Below are 19410 nucleotides of genomic sequence, written 5' to 3'. Positions count from 1 at the left end.
TCAAAACTGTACGCAGTACTCCAGATGAGGTCTTACTATAGCCCTGTACAATTGTAGTAAGGCTTCCTTACTCTTGTACTCCAACCCGCTTGCAATAAAGGCCAACATGCCATTTGCCTTCCTAATTGCTTGCTATACCTTTTTTTTTTATTCGTTCACGGGATGTGGGCGTCGCTGGCAAGGCCGGCATTTATTGCCCATCCCTAATTGCCCTTGAGAAGGTGGTGGTGAGTCGCCTTCTTGAACCGCTGCAGTCCGTGTGGTGACGGTTCCCCCACAGTGCTGTTAGGAAGGGAGTTCCAGGATTTTGACCCAGCGACAATGAAGGAACGGCGATATATTTCCAAGTCGGGATGGTGTGTGACTTGGAGGGGAACGTGCAGGTGGTGTTGTTCCCATGCGCCTGCTGCCCATGTCCTTCTAGGTGGTAGAGGTCGCGGGTTTGGGAGGTGCTGTCGAAGAAGCCTTGGCGAGTTGCTGCAGTGCATCCTGTGGATGGTGCACACTGCAGCCACAGTGCGCCGGTGGTGAAGGGAGTGAATGTTTAGGGTGGTGGATGGGGTGCCAATCAAGCGGGCTGCTTTATCTTGGATGGTGTCGAGCTTCTTGAGTGTTGTTGGAGCTGCACTCATCCAGGCAAGTGGAGAGTATTCCATCACACTCCTGACTTGTGCCTTGTAGATGGTGGAAAGGCTTTGGGGAGTCAGGAGGTGAGTCACTCGCCGCAGAATACCCAGCCTCTGACCTGCTCTCGTAGCCACAGTATTTATATGGCTGGTCCAGTTAAGTTTCTGGTCAATGGTGACCCCCAGGATGTTGATGATGGGGGATTCGGTGATGGTAATGCCGTTGAATATCAAGGGGAGGTGGTTAGACTCTCTCTTGTTGGAGATGGTCATTGCCTGGCACTTATCTGGCGCGAATGTTACTTGCCACTTATCAGCCCAAGCCTGGATGTTGTCCAGGTCTTGCTGCATGCGGGCTCGGACTGCTTCATTATCTGAGGGGTTGCGAATGGAACTGAACACTCTGCAGTCATCAGCGAACATCCCCATTTCTGACCTTATGATGGAGGGAAAGTCAGTGATGAAGCAACTGAAGATGGTTGGGCCTAGGACACTGCCCTGAGGAACTCCTGCAGCAATGCCCTGGGGCTGAGATGCTTGGCCTCCAACAACCACTACCATCTTCCTTTGTGCTAGGTATGACTCCAGCCACTGGAGAGTTTTCCCCCTGATTCCCATTGACTTCAATTTTACTAGGGCTCCTTGGTGCCACACTCGGTCAAATGCTGCCTTGATGTCAAGGGCAGTCACTCTTACCTCACCTCTGGAATTCAGCTCTTTTGTCCATGTTTGGACCAAGGCTGTAATGAGGTCTGGAGCCGAGTGGTCCTGACGGAACCCAAACTGAGCATCGGTGAGCAGGTTATTGGTGAGTAAGTGCCGCTTGATAGCACTGTCGACAACACCTTCCATCACTTTGCTGATGATTGAGAGTAGACTGATGGGGCGGTAATTGGCCGGATTGGATTTGTCCTGCTTTTTGTGGACAGGACATACCTGGGCAATTTTCCACATTGTCGGGTGGATGCCAGTGTTGTAGCTGTACTGGAACAGCTTGGCTAGAGGCGCAGCTAGTTCTGGAGCACAAGTCTTCAGCACTACAGCTGGGATGTTGTCGGGGCCCATAGCCTTTGCTGTATCCAGTGCACTCAGCCGTTTCTTGATATCACGTGGAGTGAATCGAATTGGCCGAAGACTGGCTTCTGTGATGGTGGGGATATCGGGAGGAGGCTGAGATGGTTGCAAACGCTTCAGCCTTGTCTTTTGCACTCACGTGCTGGACTCCGCCATCATTGAGAATGGGGATGTTTGCAGAGCCTCCTCCTCCCATTAGTTGTTTAATTGTCCACCACCATTCACGACTGGATGTGGCAGGACTGCAGAGCTTTGATCTGATCCGTTGGTTGTGGAATCGCTTAGCTCTGTCTATAGCATGTTGCTTCCGCTGTTTAGCATGCATGTAGTCCTGAGTTGTAGCTTCACCAGGTTGGCACCTCATTTTTAGGTACGCCTGGTGCTGCTCCTGGCATGCTCTTCTCCACTCCTCATTGAACCAGGGTTGATCCCCTGGCTTGTTGGTAATGGTAGAGTGAGGAATATGCCGGGCCATGAGGTTACAGATTGTGCTGGAATACAATTCTGCTGCTGCTGATGGCCCACAGCGCCTCATGGATGCCCAGTTTTGAGCTGCTGGATCTGTTCTGAATCTATCCCATTTAGCACGGTGGTAGTGCCACACAACACGTTGGATGGTGTCCTCAGTGCGAAGACGGGATTTCATCTCCACGAGGACTGTGCGGTGGTCACTCCTACCAATACTGTCATGGACAGATGCATTTGCGACAGGTAGATTGGTGAGGACGAGGTCAAGTAAGTTTTTCCCTCGTGTTGGTTCGCTCACCACCTGCCGCAGGCTGGCAGCTATGTCCTTCAGGACTCGGCCAGCTCGGTCAGTAGTGGTGCTACCGAGCCACTCTTGGTGATGGACATTGAAGTCCCCCACCCAGAGTACATTTTGTGCCCTTGCTACCCTCAGTGCTTCCTCCAAGTGGTGCTCAACATGGAGGAGGACTGATTCATCAGCTGAGGGAGGACGGTAGTTGCTAATCAGCAGGAGGTTTCCTTGCCCATGTTTGGCCTGATGCCATGAGATTTCATGGGGTCCAGAGTCAATGTTGAGGACTCCCAGGGCCACTCCCTCCTGACTGTATATCACTGTATACCTCTGGTGGGTCTGTCCTGCCGGTGGGACAGGACATACCCAGGGATGGTGATGGAAGAGTCTGGGACGTTGGCTGAAAGGTATGATTCTGTGAGTATGGCTTTGTCAGGCTGTTGCTTGACTAGTCTGTGGGACAGCTCTCCCAATTTTGGCACAAGTCCCCAGATGTTAGTAAGGAGGACCTTGCAGGGTCGACTGGGCTTGGTGTTTTGCCGTTGTCGTGTCCGGTGCCTAGTGGTCCGAAGCCGGGTGGTCCGTCCGGTTTTATTCTTATTATGACTTTTCGTAGCGAGATTTTACAACTGAGTGGCTTGCTGGGCCATTTCAGAGGGCAATTAAGAATCAACCACATTGCTGTGGGTCTGGAGTCACATGTCGGCCAGACCGGGTAAGGGCAGCAGGCTTCCTTCCCTAAAGGACATTAGTGAACCAGATGGGTTTTTACGACAATCCGGTAGTTTCATGGCCATCATTACTGATACTAGTATTTTAATTCCAGATTTTTATTTAATTAATTGAATTTTTAATTAATTAATTGAATTTAAATTTGCCAGCTGCCGTGGCGGGATTTGAACTCATGACTCTGGATTTTAGTCCAGGCCGCTGGATTACTAGCCCAGTAACATAACCACTATGCTACCTGTATGTTAACTTTCTGTGTTTCTTGTACGAGGACACCCAAATCTCTTTGAACACCAACATTTAATAGTTTCTCACCGTTTAAAAAATATTCCGTTTTTCTATTCTACTTAAGTGAATAACCTCACATTTCTCCAAATTATACCCCATCTGCCAACTTCTTGCCCACTCACTTAACCTGTCTATATCCTTTTGCAGACTCTTTGTGTCCTCCTCACAGCTTACTTTCCCACCTAGCTTTGTACAATCAGCAAACTTGGATACATTACACTCGGTCCCTTCATCTAAGTCATTATTGTAGATCGTAAATAGCTGAGGCCCAAGCACCGATCCTTGCAGCACCCCACTAGTTATAGCCTGCCAACCTGAAAATGACCAGTTTATCCCTACTCTCTGTTTTCTGTCCTTTAATCAATCCTCTATCCATGCTACTGTATTACCCCCAACCCCATGAACCTTACCTTGTGTAACAACCACTTAATCAGTAAAGGAAGATATAGTTGAGATACTGGATGAGCTAAAAATTGATAAAGAAGAGGTACTGGAAAGGCTAGCTGTACTTAAAGTAGATAAGTCACCCGATCCGGATGGGATGCACCCTAGGTTGCTGAGGGAAGTAAGGGTGGAAATTGCGGAGGTACTGGCCATAATCTTCCAAACATCTGTAGATACGGGGGTGGTGCCAGAGGACTGGAGAATTGCAAATGTTACACCCTCATTCAAAAAATGGTGTAAGGATAAACCTAGCAACCATAGGCCAGTCAGTTTAACCTCAGTGGTGGGGAATCTTTTAGAAACGAGAATTCGGGACAGAATTAACAGTCACTTGGACGAGTGTGGATTGATTGGAGAAAGCCAGCACAGATTTGTTAAAGGCAAATCATGTTTAACTAATCCGATAGAGTTTTTTGATGAGGTAACAGAGAGGGTGGATGAGGGCAATGTAATTGATGTGGTGTATATGGACTTTCAAAAGATGTTTGATAAAGTGCCGCATGGTAGGCTTATCATCAAGATTGCGGCCCATGGAATAAAGGGGGCAGTAGCAACATGGATACAGAATTAACTAAGTGACAGGAAACAGAGAGTAGTGGTGAATGGTTGTTTTTCGGACTCGGGGGAGGTGTACAGTGGTGTTCCCCAGGGGTCGGTGCTGGGACCACTGCTTTTCTTGATATATATTAATGACTTGGACTTGGGTGTACAGGGCACAATTTCAAAATTTGCAGATGACACAAAATTTGGAAGGGTAATGAACAGTGAGGAGCATAGTGATATAGAATAGAATCATAGAAGTTTACAACATGGAAACAGGCCCTTCGGCCCAACATGTCCATGTCGCCCAGTTTATACCACTAAGCTAGTCCCAGTTGCCTGCACTTGGCCCATATCCCTCTATACCCATCTTACCCATGTAACTGTCCAAATGCTTTTTAAAAGACAAAATTGTACCCGCCTCTACTACTGCCTCTGGCAGCTCATTCCAGACACTCACCACCCTTTGAGTGAAAAAATTGCCCCTCTGGACCCTTTTGTATCTCTCCCCTCTCACCTTAAATCTATGACCCCTCGTTATAGACTCCCCTACCTTTGGGAAAAGATTTTGACTATCTACCTTATCTATGCCCCTCATTATTTTATAGACTTCTATAAGATCACCCCTAAACCTCCTACTCTCCAGGGAAAAAAGTCCCAGTCTATCCAACCTCTCCCTATAAGTCAAACCATCAAGTCCCGGTAGCATCCTAGTAAATCTTTTCTGCACTCTTTCTAGTTTAATAATATCCTTTCTATAATAGGGTGACCAGAACTGTACACAGTATTCCAAGTGTGGCCTTACTAATGTCTTGTACAACTTCAACAAGACATCCCAACTCCTGTATTCAATGTTCTGACCAATGAAACCAAGCATGCCGAATGCCTTCTTCACCACCCTATCCACCTGTGACTCCACTTTCAAGGAGCTATGAACCTGTACTCCTAGATCTCTTTGTTCTATAACTCTCCCCAACGCCCTACCATTAACGGAGTAGGTCCCGGTCCGATTCGATCTACCAAAATGCATCACCTCACATTTATCTAAATTAAACTCCATCTGCCATTCATCGGCGCACTGGCCCAATTTATCAAGATCCCGTTGCAATCCTAGATAACCTTCTTCACTGTCCACAATGCCACCAATCTTGGTGTCATCTGCAAACTTACTAATTATTCTTCCTAAATTCTCATCCAAATCATTAATATAAATAACAAATAACAGCGGACCCAGCACTGATCCCTGAGGCACACCGCTGGTCACAGGCCTCCAGTCTGAAAAACAACCCTCTACAACCACCCTCTGTCTTCTGTCGTCAAGCCAATTTTGTATCCAATTGGCTACCTCGCCTTGGATCCCGTGAGATTTAACTTATGTAACAACCTACCATGCGGTACCTTGTCAAAGGCTTTGCTAAAGTCCATGTAGACCACATCTACTGCACAGCCCTCATCCATCTTCTTGGTTACCCCTTCAAAAAACTCAATCAAATTCGTGAGACATGATTTTCCTCTCACAAAACCATGTTGACTGTTCCTAATCAGTCCCTGCATCTCCAAATGCCTGTAGATCCTGTCTCTCAGAATACCCTCTAACAACTTACCCACTACAGATGTCAGGCTCACCGGTCTGTAGTTCCCAGGCTTTTCCCTGCTGCCCTTCTTAAACAAAGGCACAACATTTGCTACCCTCCAATCTTCAGGCACCTCACCTGTAGCTGTCGATGATTCAAATATCTCTGCTAGGGGACCCGCAATTTCCTCCCTAACCTCCCATAACGTCCTGGGATACATTTCATCAGGTCCCGGAGATTTATCTACCTTGATGCGCGTTAAGACTTCCAGCACCTCCCTCTCTGTAATATGTACACTCCTCAAGACATCACTGTTTATTTCCCCAAGTTCCCTAACATCCATGCCTTTCTCAACCGTAAATACCGATGTGAAATATTCATTCAGGATCTCACCCATCTCTTGTGGTTCCGCACATAGATGACCTTGTTGATCCTTAAGAGGCCCTACTCTCTCCCTAGTTACTCTTTTGCCCTTTATGTACTTGTAGAAGCTCTTTGGATTCTCCTTTGCCTTATCTGCCAAAGCAATCTCATGTCCCCTTTTTGCCCTCCTGATTTCTCTATAGACAGGCTGGTGGCATGGGCGGACACATGGCAGATGAAATTTAACGCAGAAAAATGCGAAGTGATGCATTTCAATAGGGAGAATGAGGAGAGGCAATATAAACTAGATGGCACAACTCTAAAAGGGATACAGGAACAGAGAGATCTGTGGGTATATGTGCACAAATAGTTGAAGGTGGTAGGGCAGGTTGAGAAACTGGTTAAAAAAGCACGCGGGGTCCTGGGCTTTATAAATAGAGGCATAGAGAACGGAAGTATGGAAGTCATGATGAACCTTTATAAAACACTGGTTCGGCCAGAACTGGAGTATTGTGTCCAGTTCTGGGCACTGTACTTTAGGAAAGATATGAAGGCCTTAGAGAGGGTGCAGAAGAGGTTTACTGGAATGATTCCAGGGATGAGGGACTTTAGTTACATGGATAGACTAGAGAAACTGGGGTTCTCCTTGGAACAAAGAAGGTTGCGAGGAGATTTGATAGAGGTATTCAAAATCATGAAGGGTCTAGACAGAGTAGATAGAGAGAAACTGTTCCCATTGGCGGAAGGGTCAAGGACCAGAGGAAATAGATTTAAGGTGATTGGCAAAAGAACCAAAGGTGACATGAGAAAAAACTTTTTTACACTGCACAATTGGAAGAAGTACCCATTTATCTTACACCGGTTAATATCTCGGTTGAAATAATGAACAAGAGAATTTTATGCAAATGCTATTTATAGTAACATTTTTCAGGCAGCAGTAGCCCATTGGTCCATCAAATGATTCGCAAATGGTATGTTGGCCTTTATTGCAAGGGGGTTGGAGTACAAGAGTAAGGAAGTCTTGCTGCAATTGTACAGGGCTGAGGTGAGACCTCACCTGGAGTACTACGTACAGTTTTGGTCTCCTTACCTAAGGAAGGATATACTTGCCTTAGAGGCGGTGCAACGAAGGTTCACCAGATTGATTCCTGGGATGAGAGGGTTGTCCTATGAGGAAAGATTGAGTAGAATTGGCCTATACTCTCTGGAGTTTAGAAGAATAAAAGGTGATTTCATTGAAACGTGTATAATTCTTCGAGGGCTTGACAGGGTAGGTGCGGAGAGGCTGTTTCCTCTGGCTGGAGAGTTTAGAACTAAGGGGCATAGTCTCAGGATAAGAGGTGGGTGGGCGATTTAAGACTGAGATGAGGAGGAATTTCTTCACTCAGGTGGATGTGAATCTTTGGAATTCTCTACCCCCGAGGGCTGTGGATGCTCAGTCATTGAGAATATTCAAGACTGAGATCCATAGAATTTTGGAGTCTAGGGGAATCAAGGGATATGGGGATCGGGCGGGAAAGTGGAGTTGAGGTCGAAGGTCAGCCATGATCTTATTAAATGGCGGAGCAGGCCCAAGGGGCCATAATGCCTACTCCTGCTCCTTTTTCTTATGTTCTTATCTTCACCTACCCTACTCAGCCGGCTTCTCACAAGAGCATGTAGATCCATTTCTAAATCTTAGCACCCTGAATTGTATTGATTGATGAGAACTTGACCAGTCCCCTTTTGAACCCGATCATGGTTTCTTGTTCCCCCCAGCATTGCTGGTAGTCTGTTGCCTGAATTTCCCAATTTCTTTTGTTCATCCTTAATTTGAAACCCCTTGATGTTAAATTTAGTAGAAGGCAGAAAAACATATTTGAATTCACATTCTCCAATCTCCTCATAATCATAAACGCTTCTATCAAATCACTGCTTACTCTCCTCTTCAAGAGAGGGTTAGCTAACCTCTCCTTATAGTTCAGTCTGTCCCCTTAGTTCTGGAATCTGGTAGCCCTATTTTCCATTGTCTCCAATTACCTAGTACTGTTTTCACAATGGAGAGACCAAGGCTCCATGATGGGGTAAGGTGTGGAATTCCAGGATTTTACAGTTCTCTTAGTGTTAGAATGTAATTAAATCATGCATAAACTGTCTCACAATTTGACCTAGCACTCATCTGTTTTATGGCCTCCCTCAGCAGCATAAAGAATCCTATTGGACTGGACTGTTCTGTGGGATTTAAGATCAGTACCAATTAGTTTATTTTCAAACATCTTAAAAGAAAGAACTTGTTTTTATAAAGCTTCTTTCATGACCTCTGATCGTCCCAAAGCGCTTCACAGTCAATTAAGTACTTTTGAAGTGCAGTCCTAGGCCCAACCATCTTCAGCTGCTTCATCAATGACCTTCCCTCCATCATAAGGTCAGAAATGGGGATGTTCGCTGATGATTGCACAGTGTTCAGTTCCATTCGCAACCCCTCAGATAATGAAGCAGTCTGAGCCCGCATGCAGCAAGACCTGGACAACATCCAGGCTTGGGCTGATAAGTGGCAAGTAACATTTGCGCCAGACAAGTGCCAGGCAATGACCATCTCCAACAAGAGAGGGTCTAACCACCTCCCCTTGACATTCAACAGCATTACCATCGCCGAATCCCCCACCATCAACATCCTGGGGTTACCATTGACCAGAAACTTAACTGGACCAGCCACATAAATACTGTGGCTACAAGAGCAGGTCAGAGACTGGGTATTCTGTGGCGAGTGACTCACCTCCTGACTCCCCAAAGCCTTTCCACCATCTACAAGGCACAAGTCAGGAGTGTGATGGAATACTCTCCACTTGCCTGGATGAGTGCAGCTCCAACAACACTCAAGAAGCTCGACAACATCCAGGACAAAGCAGCCTGCTTGATTGGCACCCCATCCGCCACCTTAAACAATCGCTCCCTTCACCACCAGCGCACAGTGGCTGCAGTGTGTACCATCCACAGGATGCACTGCAGCAACTCGCCAAGGCTTCTTCGACAGCACCTCCCAAACCCGCGACCTCTACCACCTAGAAGGACAAGAGCAGCAGGCACATGGGAACAACACCACCTGCACGTTCCCCTCCAAGTCACACACCATTCCCGACTTGGAAATATATCGCCGTTCCTTCATTGTCGCTGGGTCAAAATCCTGGAACTCCCTTCCTAACAGCACTGTGGGAGAACCTTCACCACACGGACTGCAGCGGTTCAAGAAGGCGGCTCACCACGGCCTTTTCAAGGACAATTAGGGATGGGCAATAAATGCTGGCCTCGCCAGCCACGCCCACATCCCATGAATGAATTTTTAAAAAGTCACTGATGTAATGTAGGGGAAAAGTGACGGCCAATTTGCGCACAGCATGGCTCCAGAAACAGCATTGAGATAACGACCAGATAATCTGTTTTAGTTATGTTGGTTGAGGGATAAATATTGACCAGGACACAGGGGAGAACTCCCCTGCTCCCCTTCTAATAGTATCATGCAACCTGTTGCATCCACCTGCAAGGGTAGACAGAGCCTTGGTTTAATGTCTCATCCAAAAGACAGGACTTCCAACGATGCAGGGCTCCCTCGCTACTGTACTGCAAGTGTCGGCCTGGATTATGCGCTCAAGTCTTTGGAGTGGGGCTTGAACCCACAATCTTCTGACTCGGGGCGAGAATGCTACCACTGAACCATGGCTAATATCATAAAACAACCTTCTTTGACACCGTAAACTCTGGAATTCCCTCCCCAAACCTCTCCACCTTTCTACTTCTCTCTCTTCCTTTAAGACGCTCCTTAAAACCTACCTTTTTGACCAAGCTTTTGGTCACCTGTCTTAATAGCTCCTTATGTGGCTCGGTGTCAAATTTTGTTTGATAATCGCTCCTGTGAAGCGCCTTGAGACATTTTACTATGTTAAAGGCACTATATAAATGCAAGTTGTTGATGTAGTTGTAAAGGGAATTATGTTGGATTGCATGCACAGAACGCACGTTTGCATGAGCACAGGCCAAGGACTGTGTTCCCTTTTTCAGCAGTTGACTGGACCTTGACTTGGGTTGTACATTGTTTCAAGGGTAATGTACCCACTGATAATAATTAACTTTCCCTCAGCATTTCACAAGCTGCAGAGCAAAGAGCGACCTCAGGAATGCCCCCTTTTGTTAGCATTTACTATTCTGTATAATTTCTTTCTCTCACTCCGTCGCGCTGTATTCTCCCCTTATCCCCGTGTCTGAATACAGGAAGGAGTAGGTTGACTTGGTATTGAGAGAATGTTGCACACCTGTTATCTCTTGTTCCATGGTAGCATCGATACTGGGCTCCATCTGTGAACTGCGCAGCCAAGAATTTCCCAACCGTTCTACAGCAAGCAATCTAACCTCCACTGGAATTCCTGTATTTGTAATTCCTCTGTATGGTTTAGTGTACTGTAGTGTAGTGGTTATGTTGCTCGACCAGTAATCCCGTTACCCGGACCAATGATCCAGGGCACATGAGTTCCAAATCCCAACATGTCAGTTTGAGAATTTAAATTCAGTTCAAACATCTGGAAATAAAAAGTTGGCGCCAGTAAAAGTGACCATAAAATTGCCTGATTGTTGCAAAAACCTAACTGGTTCATTAATGTCCTTTAGGGAAGAAAAGCCGCTGTCCTCACCCAGTCTGGCTTATATATGACTGCAGTCCCCCACCAACATGGTTGACTTCCCTCTGAACCGGCCAAGCAAGCCATTCAGTTGTATCAAACTGCTAGAAGGAGGCCCACCACCACCTGCTCAGGGCATCCGGGGAAAGGAAATAAATGCCGGCCTTGCCAGCAACACCTAGATCCTGAAGGGAAATTTACCAGCGTGTAATTATGGGAAAGGGAATTAGGAAAACTGATGATCTATAGGAATATGGGAAGGAGTTATAGGTAAAAGGAATGTACAGGAGTGGAGTGGACTATTGCAGCCAATCTGGCTGTTCATAAAAGTAGCACCCTTTCATCTGAGTCAGAAGTTTGTGGGTTCAAGACACACTCCAGAGACTTGAGTACAAAATCTAGGCTGACATTCCACTGAGGGAGTGCTGCACTGTTGGAGGTGTTGTCTTTCGGATGAGACCTTAAACCGAGGCCCCATCTGCCATCTCAGGTGAACGTGGAATATCCCATGGCACCATTTCAAGAAGAGAATGGGCGTTCTCCCCAGTGACCTGACCTAAAACAGATTATCTGGTCATTATCTAATTGCTGGTTGTGGGAGCTTGCTGTGCACAAAATAGCTGCCACGTTTCCTATATTACCACAGTGACTGGACTTCAACAAGTACTTCATTGGCTGTGAAGCGCTTTGGAACGTTCTGAGATTGTGAAAGCCGTGGTTCAGTTGGTCGCCTCTGAGTCATGAAGCTGTGGGTTAAAGTCCCACTCCAGAGACTTGAGCACAAAATCTAGGCTGACACTCCCAGTGCAGTACTGAGGGAGTGCTACACTGTCGGAGGAGCCGTCTTTCGGATGAGTTGTTAAACCGAGGCCCCGTCTGCCCTCTCAGTTGAAGGTAAAAGATCCCATGGCCACTATTTTGAAGAAGAGCAGAGGAGTTCTTCCTGGTCAATATTTATCCCTCAACCAACATCACCAAAAAAACAGATTATCTGGTCGTGATCACATTGCTGTTTGTGGGACCTTGCTGTGCGCAAATTGGCTGCCGTGTTTCTTACATTACAACAGTGACTACATTTCAAAAAGTACTTAATTGTTGGGACATCCTGAGGTTGTGAAAGGTGCTATATAAATGCAAGTTCTTTCTTTTCTGTACACTGTCCCATCAAACGCTTCCAGGACAGGTACAGCACAGGTTAGATGCAAAGTAAAGCTCGTCCTGTGGTCATTTAAGGTGCTATATAAATGCAAGTCTTTCTTATATAAATGCAAGTTATTTCTCTCTTTTATTGGAGGCTCACGGGTTGTCAAATGGAACAATCTATCGATCTGTTTTTTTTGTTCTTTATTTCTCCCAGCGATCTGCACTATACTGTTTGAAACAAGGATGGGATGTATGGAAGAACAGATTCCTGAGGAAACACAGAAGTTCATTGACGCCGTGTTTGAGATGTTCAGTCACTCTGTGATTTTACTCTTCTTTCCAAAGGCAATGTGGCCATATCTGCACTATTGGAAAAAGTTTGTCGCTGCGTGGGACTATCTCTTTTACATCAGTAAGATGAAGTTAGTTGCAGTGAAATACTTAGTGAGATTCTTGTTCTGTAGTTGAAGAAGTTAAATAATGAACAGCAACATATCAAGAAACCCCTGACAATATTAAGAACTACAGCAGTGAAAGCCAGATTATCCCCCAGAGTGGTCAACAGTGGAAACTGGCTGATACTGAACTCTCAGTGGGAGATATTTTCTGATTGGTGAAGTTCATGCACTAATCTCTATTATCCTCGTACTGCGTTCCTGTGTGCACAGTTTTTAACCAGGCATTGACTGGTTAATGTTTAAAATAAATGGGTTAATGCTTATCTAAAAACAGCGCACACAAAAGGTAGCATGGGTGTGCTGAATGTCTGTAGGTAAAGTTTGCCTATTGGTAAATATACCCTAGGGAAGCTTAAGCACTAAGATCACCTAATCAAACTCCCATATAGAATCAGTGCTTTTACATTTTAAAAATTAGATAATTTTGAAAACAAATCCTGAGGGTCTGACTCTTTCTGGTCTCCTGGACCTGAGGGTCTTACTCCCACTGGTCTCCTCGATCTGAGGGTCTGACTCCCACTGGTCTCCCGGACCTGAGGGTCTTACTCCCACTGGTCTCCTCGATCTGAGGGTCTGACTCCCACTGGTCTCCCGGACCTGAGGGTCTTACTCCCACTGGTCTCCTCGATCTGAGGGTCTGACTCCCACTGATCTCCTGGATCTGAGGGTCTTACTCCCACTGATCTCCTCGATCTGAGGGCCTGATTCCCACTGATCTCCTGGATCTGAGGGCCTGACTCCCACTCGTCTCCTGGATCTAAGGATATGACTCCCACTGGTCTCCTGCACCTGTAGGTCAAACTCCCACTGGTCTCCTGGACTTGTAGATCTGACTCTCACTGACCTCCTGGATCTGAGGATCTGACTCCCACTGGTCTCCTGGATCTGAGGGTCTGACTCCCACTGATCGCCTCGATCTGAGGGCCTGACTCCCACTGGTCTCCTGGATCTGAGGATCTGACTCCCACTGGTCTCCTGGACCTGAGGGTCTGACTCCCACTCGTCTCCCGGACCTGAGGGTCTGACTCCCACTGATCGCCTCGATCTGAGGGCCTGACTCCCACTGGTCTCCTGGATCTGAGGGCCTGACTCCCACTCGTCTCCCGGACCTGAGGGTCTGACTCCCACTGATCGCCTCGATCTGAGGGCCTGACTCCCACTGGTCTCCTGGACCTGAGGGTCTGACTCCCACTCGTCTCCCGGACCTGAGGGTCTGACTCCCACTGATCGCCTCGATCTGAGGGCCTGACTCCCACTGGTCTCCTGGATCTGAGGGACTGACTCCCACTGATCGCCTCGATCTGAGGGTCTGACTCCCACTGGTCGTCTCGATCTGAGGGCCTGACTCCCACTCATCTCCCGGACCTGAGGGTCTGACTCCCACTGGTCGTCTCGATCTGAGGGCCTGACTCCCACTGATCGCCTCGATCTGAGGGCCTGACTCCCACTGGTCTCCTGGATCTGAGGGCCAGATTCCCACTGGCCTCATGGATCTGAGGGTCTGATTCTCACTGGCCTCCTGGATCCGAGGGTCTGATTCCCACTGATCGCCTCGATCTGAGGGCCTGACTCCCACTGGTCTCCTGGATCTAAGGATAAGATTCCCCACTGGCCTCCTGGAACTGAGGGCCAGTTTTCACAAAGCAGGTTTGTGAATTGTATTTTCTTAACTTTCAGCCGAGAAGCTGGTTAACAAGAAAATCACGGCAATGCAAGAGAGCGTTGCGATGGGGAATGTGGTGGAAGGGGAGTATCTCACGCATCTGCTGAACAATACCAGGATGAGTCTCATCGACATCTATGGCAGTCTAGCTGAGGTGTTGCTGGCCGCAGTGGACACAGTAAGAGCAACAGGATGTTTAGTAGTTTGTGCATTTGGCCAACCATAATAAACCTGATCCCGTTGTGTATTCCTCTCTGGAATTAAGCGCACTATCCCGAGATAACTCAAGTGATGTAGAGCATTTTATTCATCTCAAGCACCCCTGGTACATAGCACAGGATTCCCATCTACTCTACTGGTATATGGTACAGGATTCCCATCTACTCTACTGGTATATGGTACAGGATTCCCATCTACTCTACTGGTATATGGTACAGGATTCCCATCTACTCTACTGGTATATGGTACAGGATTCCCATCTACTCTACTGGTGTATGGTACAGGATTCCCATCTACTCTACTGGTGTATGGTACAGGATTCCCATCTACTCTACTGGTATATAGTACAGGATTCCCATCTACTCTACTGGTATATGGTACAGGATTCCCATCTACTCTACTGGTATATGGTACAGGATTCCCATCTACTCTACTGGTATATAGTACAGGATTCCCATCTACTCTACTGGTATATGGTACAGGATTCCCATCTACTCTACTGGTATATGGTACAGGATTCCCATCTACTCTACTGGTATATAGCACAGAAATCCCTTCTACTGGTATCTGGCACATAATTCCTTTCTACTGGTATATCACAGAGGATTCCCGTCTACTCTACTGGTATATACCGCTGAATTTATCACTGCTCTATTGTGTATAGCACAGGTGCCCTTCTAACTCTGCTGGTATTTAGTGAAAGAATCTACTCTGTTTTCAATGACTGAGGCATTCCTGTATTTCAGACGTCCAACACGACCTCTTGGATCCTGTACACTCTGGCTCGGGAGCCAGCCATTCAGCAGCAGCTCTATGAAGAAGTGAGCAGTGTTTGCCCTGGAGACCAAATCCCAACGGCGGACGATTTCGTCAACATGCCCCTGTTGAAAGCAGTGATCAAAGAGACGCTTCGGTAGGGCATGGGTTTATACTCTCTGCATCCACCCTTTTTTTCTTTCCCTCTCTCTCTGTCTCGCCATCTTTTTTCCTCTTCTCTGGAGTTATGGTCCCCAAAATTCCTGGATTGTGGGAGTGTGGAAAAGGAGTTTTCTGCCTGAGGTGGGGGTGTGGTGGGGTCAGGGGGAGTGGGGTGGGGGTGGAATCTAGTTATACCAGTATTCCTTCTGGGGGGGGGGGGGCGAAGAGGAGAATCTTCCACCCCCCACCCCCCCATGTCAAGGGGTCAAGGGATAGTCTGGGGGCATTCCTGGGCTATTCCAGGGATCCCGTCCAACATGCCCATGGCAGGCCTCAGGGGCTCTCAGTTGAAAGCTGGCCTGAGTCTCTTTGAGGCCCTAGACAAGGCCACACATTACCTTGAAGACATAGGTAATCGATAGCTCCTTGGGGGAGCTGAAGATTGAGAAGTCTACCTTATAGAATCATAGAATCATAGAAATTACAACATGGAAACAGGCCCTTCGGCCCAACATGTCCATGTCGCCCAGTTTATACCACTAAGCTAGTCCCAATTGCCTGCACTTGGCCCATATCCCTCGATACCCATCTTCCCCATGTAACTGTCCAAATGCTTTTTAAAAGACAAAATTGTACCCGCCTCTACTACTGCCTCTGGCAGCTCGTTCCAGACACTCACCACCCTTTGAGTGAAAAAATTGCCCCTCTGGATCCTTTTGTATCTCTCCCCTCTCACCTTAAATCTGTGCCCCCTCGTTATAGACTCCCCTACCTTTGGGAAAAGATTTTGACTATCGACCTTATCTATGCCCCTCATTATTTTATAGACTTCTATAAGATCACCCCTAAACCTCCTACTCTCCAGGGAATAAAGTCCCAGTCTGTCTAACCTCTCCCTGTAAGTCAAACCATCAAGTCCCGGTAGCATCCTAGTAAATCTTTTCTGCACTCTTTCTAGTTTAATAATATCCTTTCTATAATAGGGTGACCAGAACTGTACACAGTACTCCAAGTGTGGCCTCACCAATGCCCTGTACAACTTCAACAAGACATTCCAACTCCTGCATTCAATGTTCTGACCAATGAAACCAAGCATGCTGAATGCCTTCTTCACCACCCTATCCACCTGTGACTCCACTTTCAAGGAGCTATGAATCTGTACTCCTAGATCTCTTTGTTCTATAACTCTCCCCAACGCCCTACCATTAACGGAGTAGGTCCTGGCCCGATTCGATCTACCAAAATGCATCACCTCACATTTATCTAAATTAAACTCCATCTGCCATTCATCGGCCCACTGGCCCAATTTATCAAGATCCCGTTGCAATCCTAGATAACCTTCTTCACTGTCCACAATGCCACCAATCTTGGTGTCATCTGCAAACTTACTAACCATGCCTCCTAAATTCTCATCCAAATCATTAATATAAATAACAAATAACAGCGGACCCAGCACCGATCCCTGAGGCACACCGCTGGACACAGGCATCCAGTTTGAAAAACAACCCTCGACAACCACCCTCTGTCTTCTGTCGTCAAGCCAATTTTGTATCCAATTGGCTACCTCACCTTGGATCCCATGAGATTTAACCTTATGTAACAACCTACCATGCGGTACCTTGTCAAATGCTTTGCTGAAGTCCATGTAGACCACGTCTACTGCACAGCCCTCATCTATCTTCTTGGTTACCCCTTCAAAAAACTCAATCAAATTCGTGAGACATGATTTTCCTCTCACAAAACCATGCTGACTGTTCCTAATTAGTCCCTGCCTCTCCAAATGCCTGTAGATTCTGTCCCTCAGAATACCCTCTAACAACTTACCCACTACAGATGTCAGGCTCACTGGTCTGTAGTTCCCAGGCTTTTCCCTGCCGCCCTTCTTAAACAAAGGCACAACATTTGCTACCCTCCAATCTTCAGGCACCTCACCTGTAGCGGTGGATGATTCAAATATCTCTGCTAGGGGACCCGCAATTTCCTCCCTAACCTCCCATAACGTCCTGGGATACATTTCATCAGGTCCCGGAGATTTATCTACCTTGATGCGCGTTAAGACTTCCAGCACCTCCCTCTCTGTAATATGTACACTCCTCAAGACATCACTATTTATTTCCCCAAGTTCCCTAACATCCATGCCTTTCTCAACCGTAAATACCGATGTGAAATATTCATTCAGGATCTCACCCATCTCTTGTGGTTCCGCACATAGATGACCTTGTTGATCCTTAAGAGGCCCTACTCTCTCCCTAGTTACCCTTTTGCCCTTTATGTATTTGTAGAAGCTCTTTGGATTCACCTTTGCCTGATCTGCCAAAGCAATCTCATATCCCCTTTTTGCCCTCCTGATTTCTCTCTTAACTCTACTCCGGCAATCTCTATACTCTTCAAGGGATCCACTTGATCCCAGCTGCCTATGCATGTCATATGCCTCCTTCTTATTTTTGACTAGTGCCTCAATCTCCCGAGTCATCCAAGGTTCCCTACTTCTACCAGCCTTGCCCTTCACTTTATAAGGAATGTGCTTACACTGAACCCTGGTTAACACACTTTTGAAAGCCTCCCACTTACCAGACGTCCCTTTGCCTGCCAACAGACTCTCCCAATCAACTTCTGAAAGTTCCTGTCTAATACCATCAAAATTGGCCTTTCCCCAATTTAGAATTTTAACTTTTGGGCCAGACCTATCCTTCTCCATAGCTATCTTAAAACTAATGGAATTATGATCACTGGTCCCAAAGTGATCCCTCACTAACACTTCTGTCACCTGCCCTTCCTTATTTCCCAAGAGGAGGTCAAGTTTTGCCCCCTCTCTAGTCGGGCCATCCACATACTGAATGAGAAATTCCTCCTGAATACACTCAACAAATTTCTCTCCATCCAAGCCCCTAATGCTATGGCTGTCCCAGTCAATGTTGGGAAAGTTAAAGTCCCCTACTATTACCACCCTATTTTTCTTGCAGCTGTCTGTAATCTCCTTACATATTTGCTCCTCAATTTCCCGTTGACTATTTGGGGGTCTGTAGTACAATCCTATCAAAGTGATCTCTCCCTTCTTATTTTTCAGTTCTACCCATATGGACTCAGTGGGCGAACCCTCGGATATATCCCCTCTCACTACTGCCGTGATGTTCTCCCTAATCAAGAACGCAACTCCCCCTCCTCTCTTACCTCCTGCTCTATCTTTCCTATAGCATCTGTACCCTGGAACATTGAGCTGCCAGTCCTGCCCCTCCCTTAGCCATGTTTCAGTAATAGCTATAACATCCCAGTCCCATGTACCCATCCATGCCCTGAGTTCATCTGCCTTGCCCATCAGACTTCTTGCATTGAAATAAATGCAGTTTAATCTAGTCTTCCCTTGGTCTTTGCCCTGCTTTCTCAGACCATCTGTCCGGTCATGTTCTGTACACTCTCCCTTACTGCCTTTTGTTTCTGTCACCACTTTATTTCCCACTGACTTCCTGCATCGGTTCCCATCCCCCTGCCACATTAGTTTAAACCCTCCCCAACAGCACTAGCAAACACTCCCCCTAGGACATTGGTTCCAGTCCTGCCCAGATGCAGACCGTCCAATTTGTACTGGTCCCACCTCCCCCAGAACCGGTTCCAATGGCCCAGGAATTTGAATCCCTCCCTCTTGCACCATCTCTCAAGCCACGTATTCATCTTAGCTATCCTGTCATTCCTACTCTGACTAGCCCGTGGCACTGGTAGCAATCCTGAGATTACTACCTTTGAGGTCCTACTCTTTAGTTTAACTCCTAACTCCCTAAATTCAGCTTGTAGGACCTCATCCTGTTTTTTACCTATATCGTTGGTGCCTATATGCACCACGACAACTGGCTGTTCACCCTCCCCCTCCAGAATGTCCTGCAGCCGCTCCGAGACATCCTTGACCCTTGCACCAGGGAGGCAACATACCATCCTGGAGTCTCGGTTGCGTCCGCAGAAACGCCTGT

At 47.0% G+C, this 19410-nt stretch overlaps 1 protein-coding gene across 3 annotated transcripts in view; it reads left to right on the top strand.

Moving 5' to 3' along the window:
- Positions 1-19410, top strand: part of cyp27a3 (cytochrome P450 family 27 subfamily A member 3) — a 56035-nt gene that overhangs the window by 14140 nt on the left and 22485 nt on the right. For 2 of the 3 annotated variants that reach the window (XM_067987051.1, XM_067987053.1), the window contains exons 4-6: positions 12405-12602; positions 14326-14489; positions 15277-15443. In XM_067987051.1, coding sequence (XP_067843152.1) covers positions 12405-12602; positions 14326-14489; positions 15277-15443 — 529 coding nt within the window. Of the gene's footprint in view, positions 1-12404; positions 12603-14325; positions 14490-15276; positions 15444-18515; positions 18769-19410 lie in introns of those variants that run through there. The other variant, XM_067987054.1, reaches the window with a different exon arrangement.

The sequence above is a fragment of the Heptranchias perlo genome, chromosome 7 (assembly GCF_035084215.1).
Source record: "Heptranchias perlo isolate sHepPer1 chromosome 7, sHepPer1.hap1, whole genome shotgun sequence".
In the NCBI taxonomy this organism is placed as follows: domain Eukaryota; kingdom Metazoa; phylum Chordata; class Chondrichthyes; order Hexanchiformes; family Hexanchidae; genus Heptranchias; species Heptranchias perlo.
Note: the sequence above shows the minus strand (reverse complement) of the source record. Positions and strands in the feature narration are given on the sequence as shown.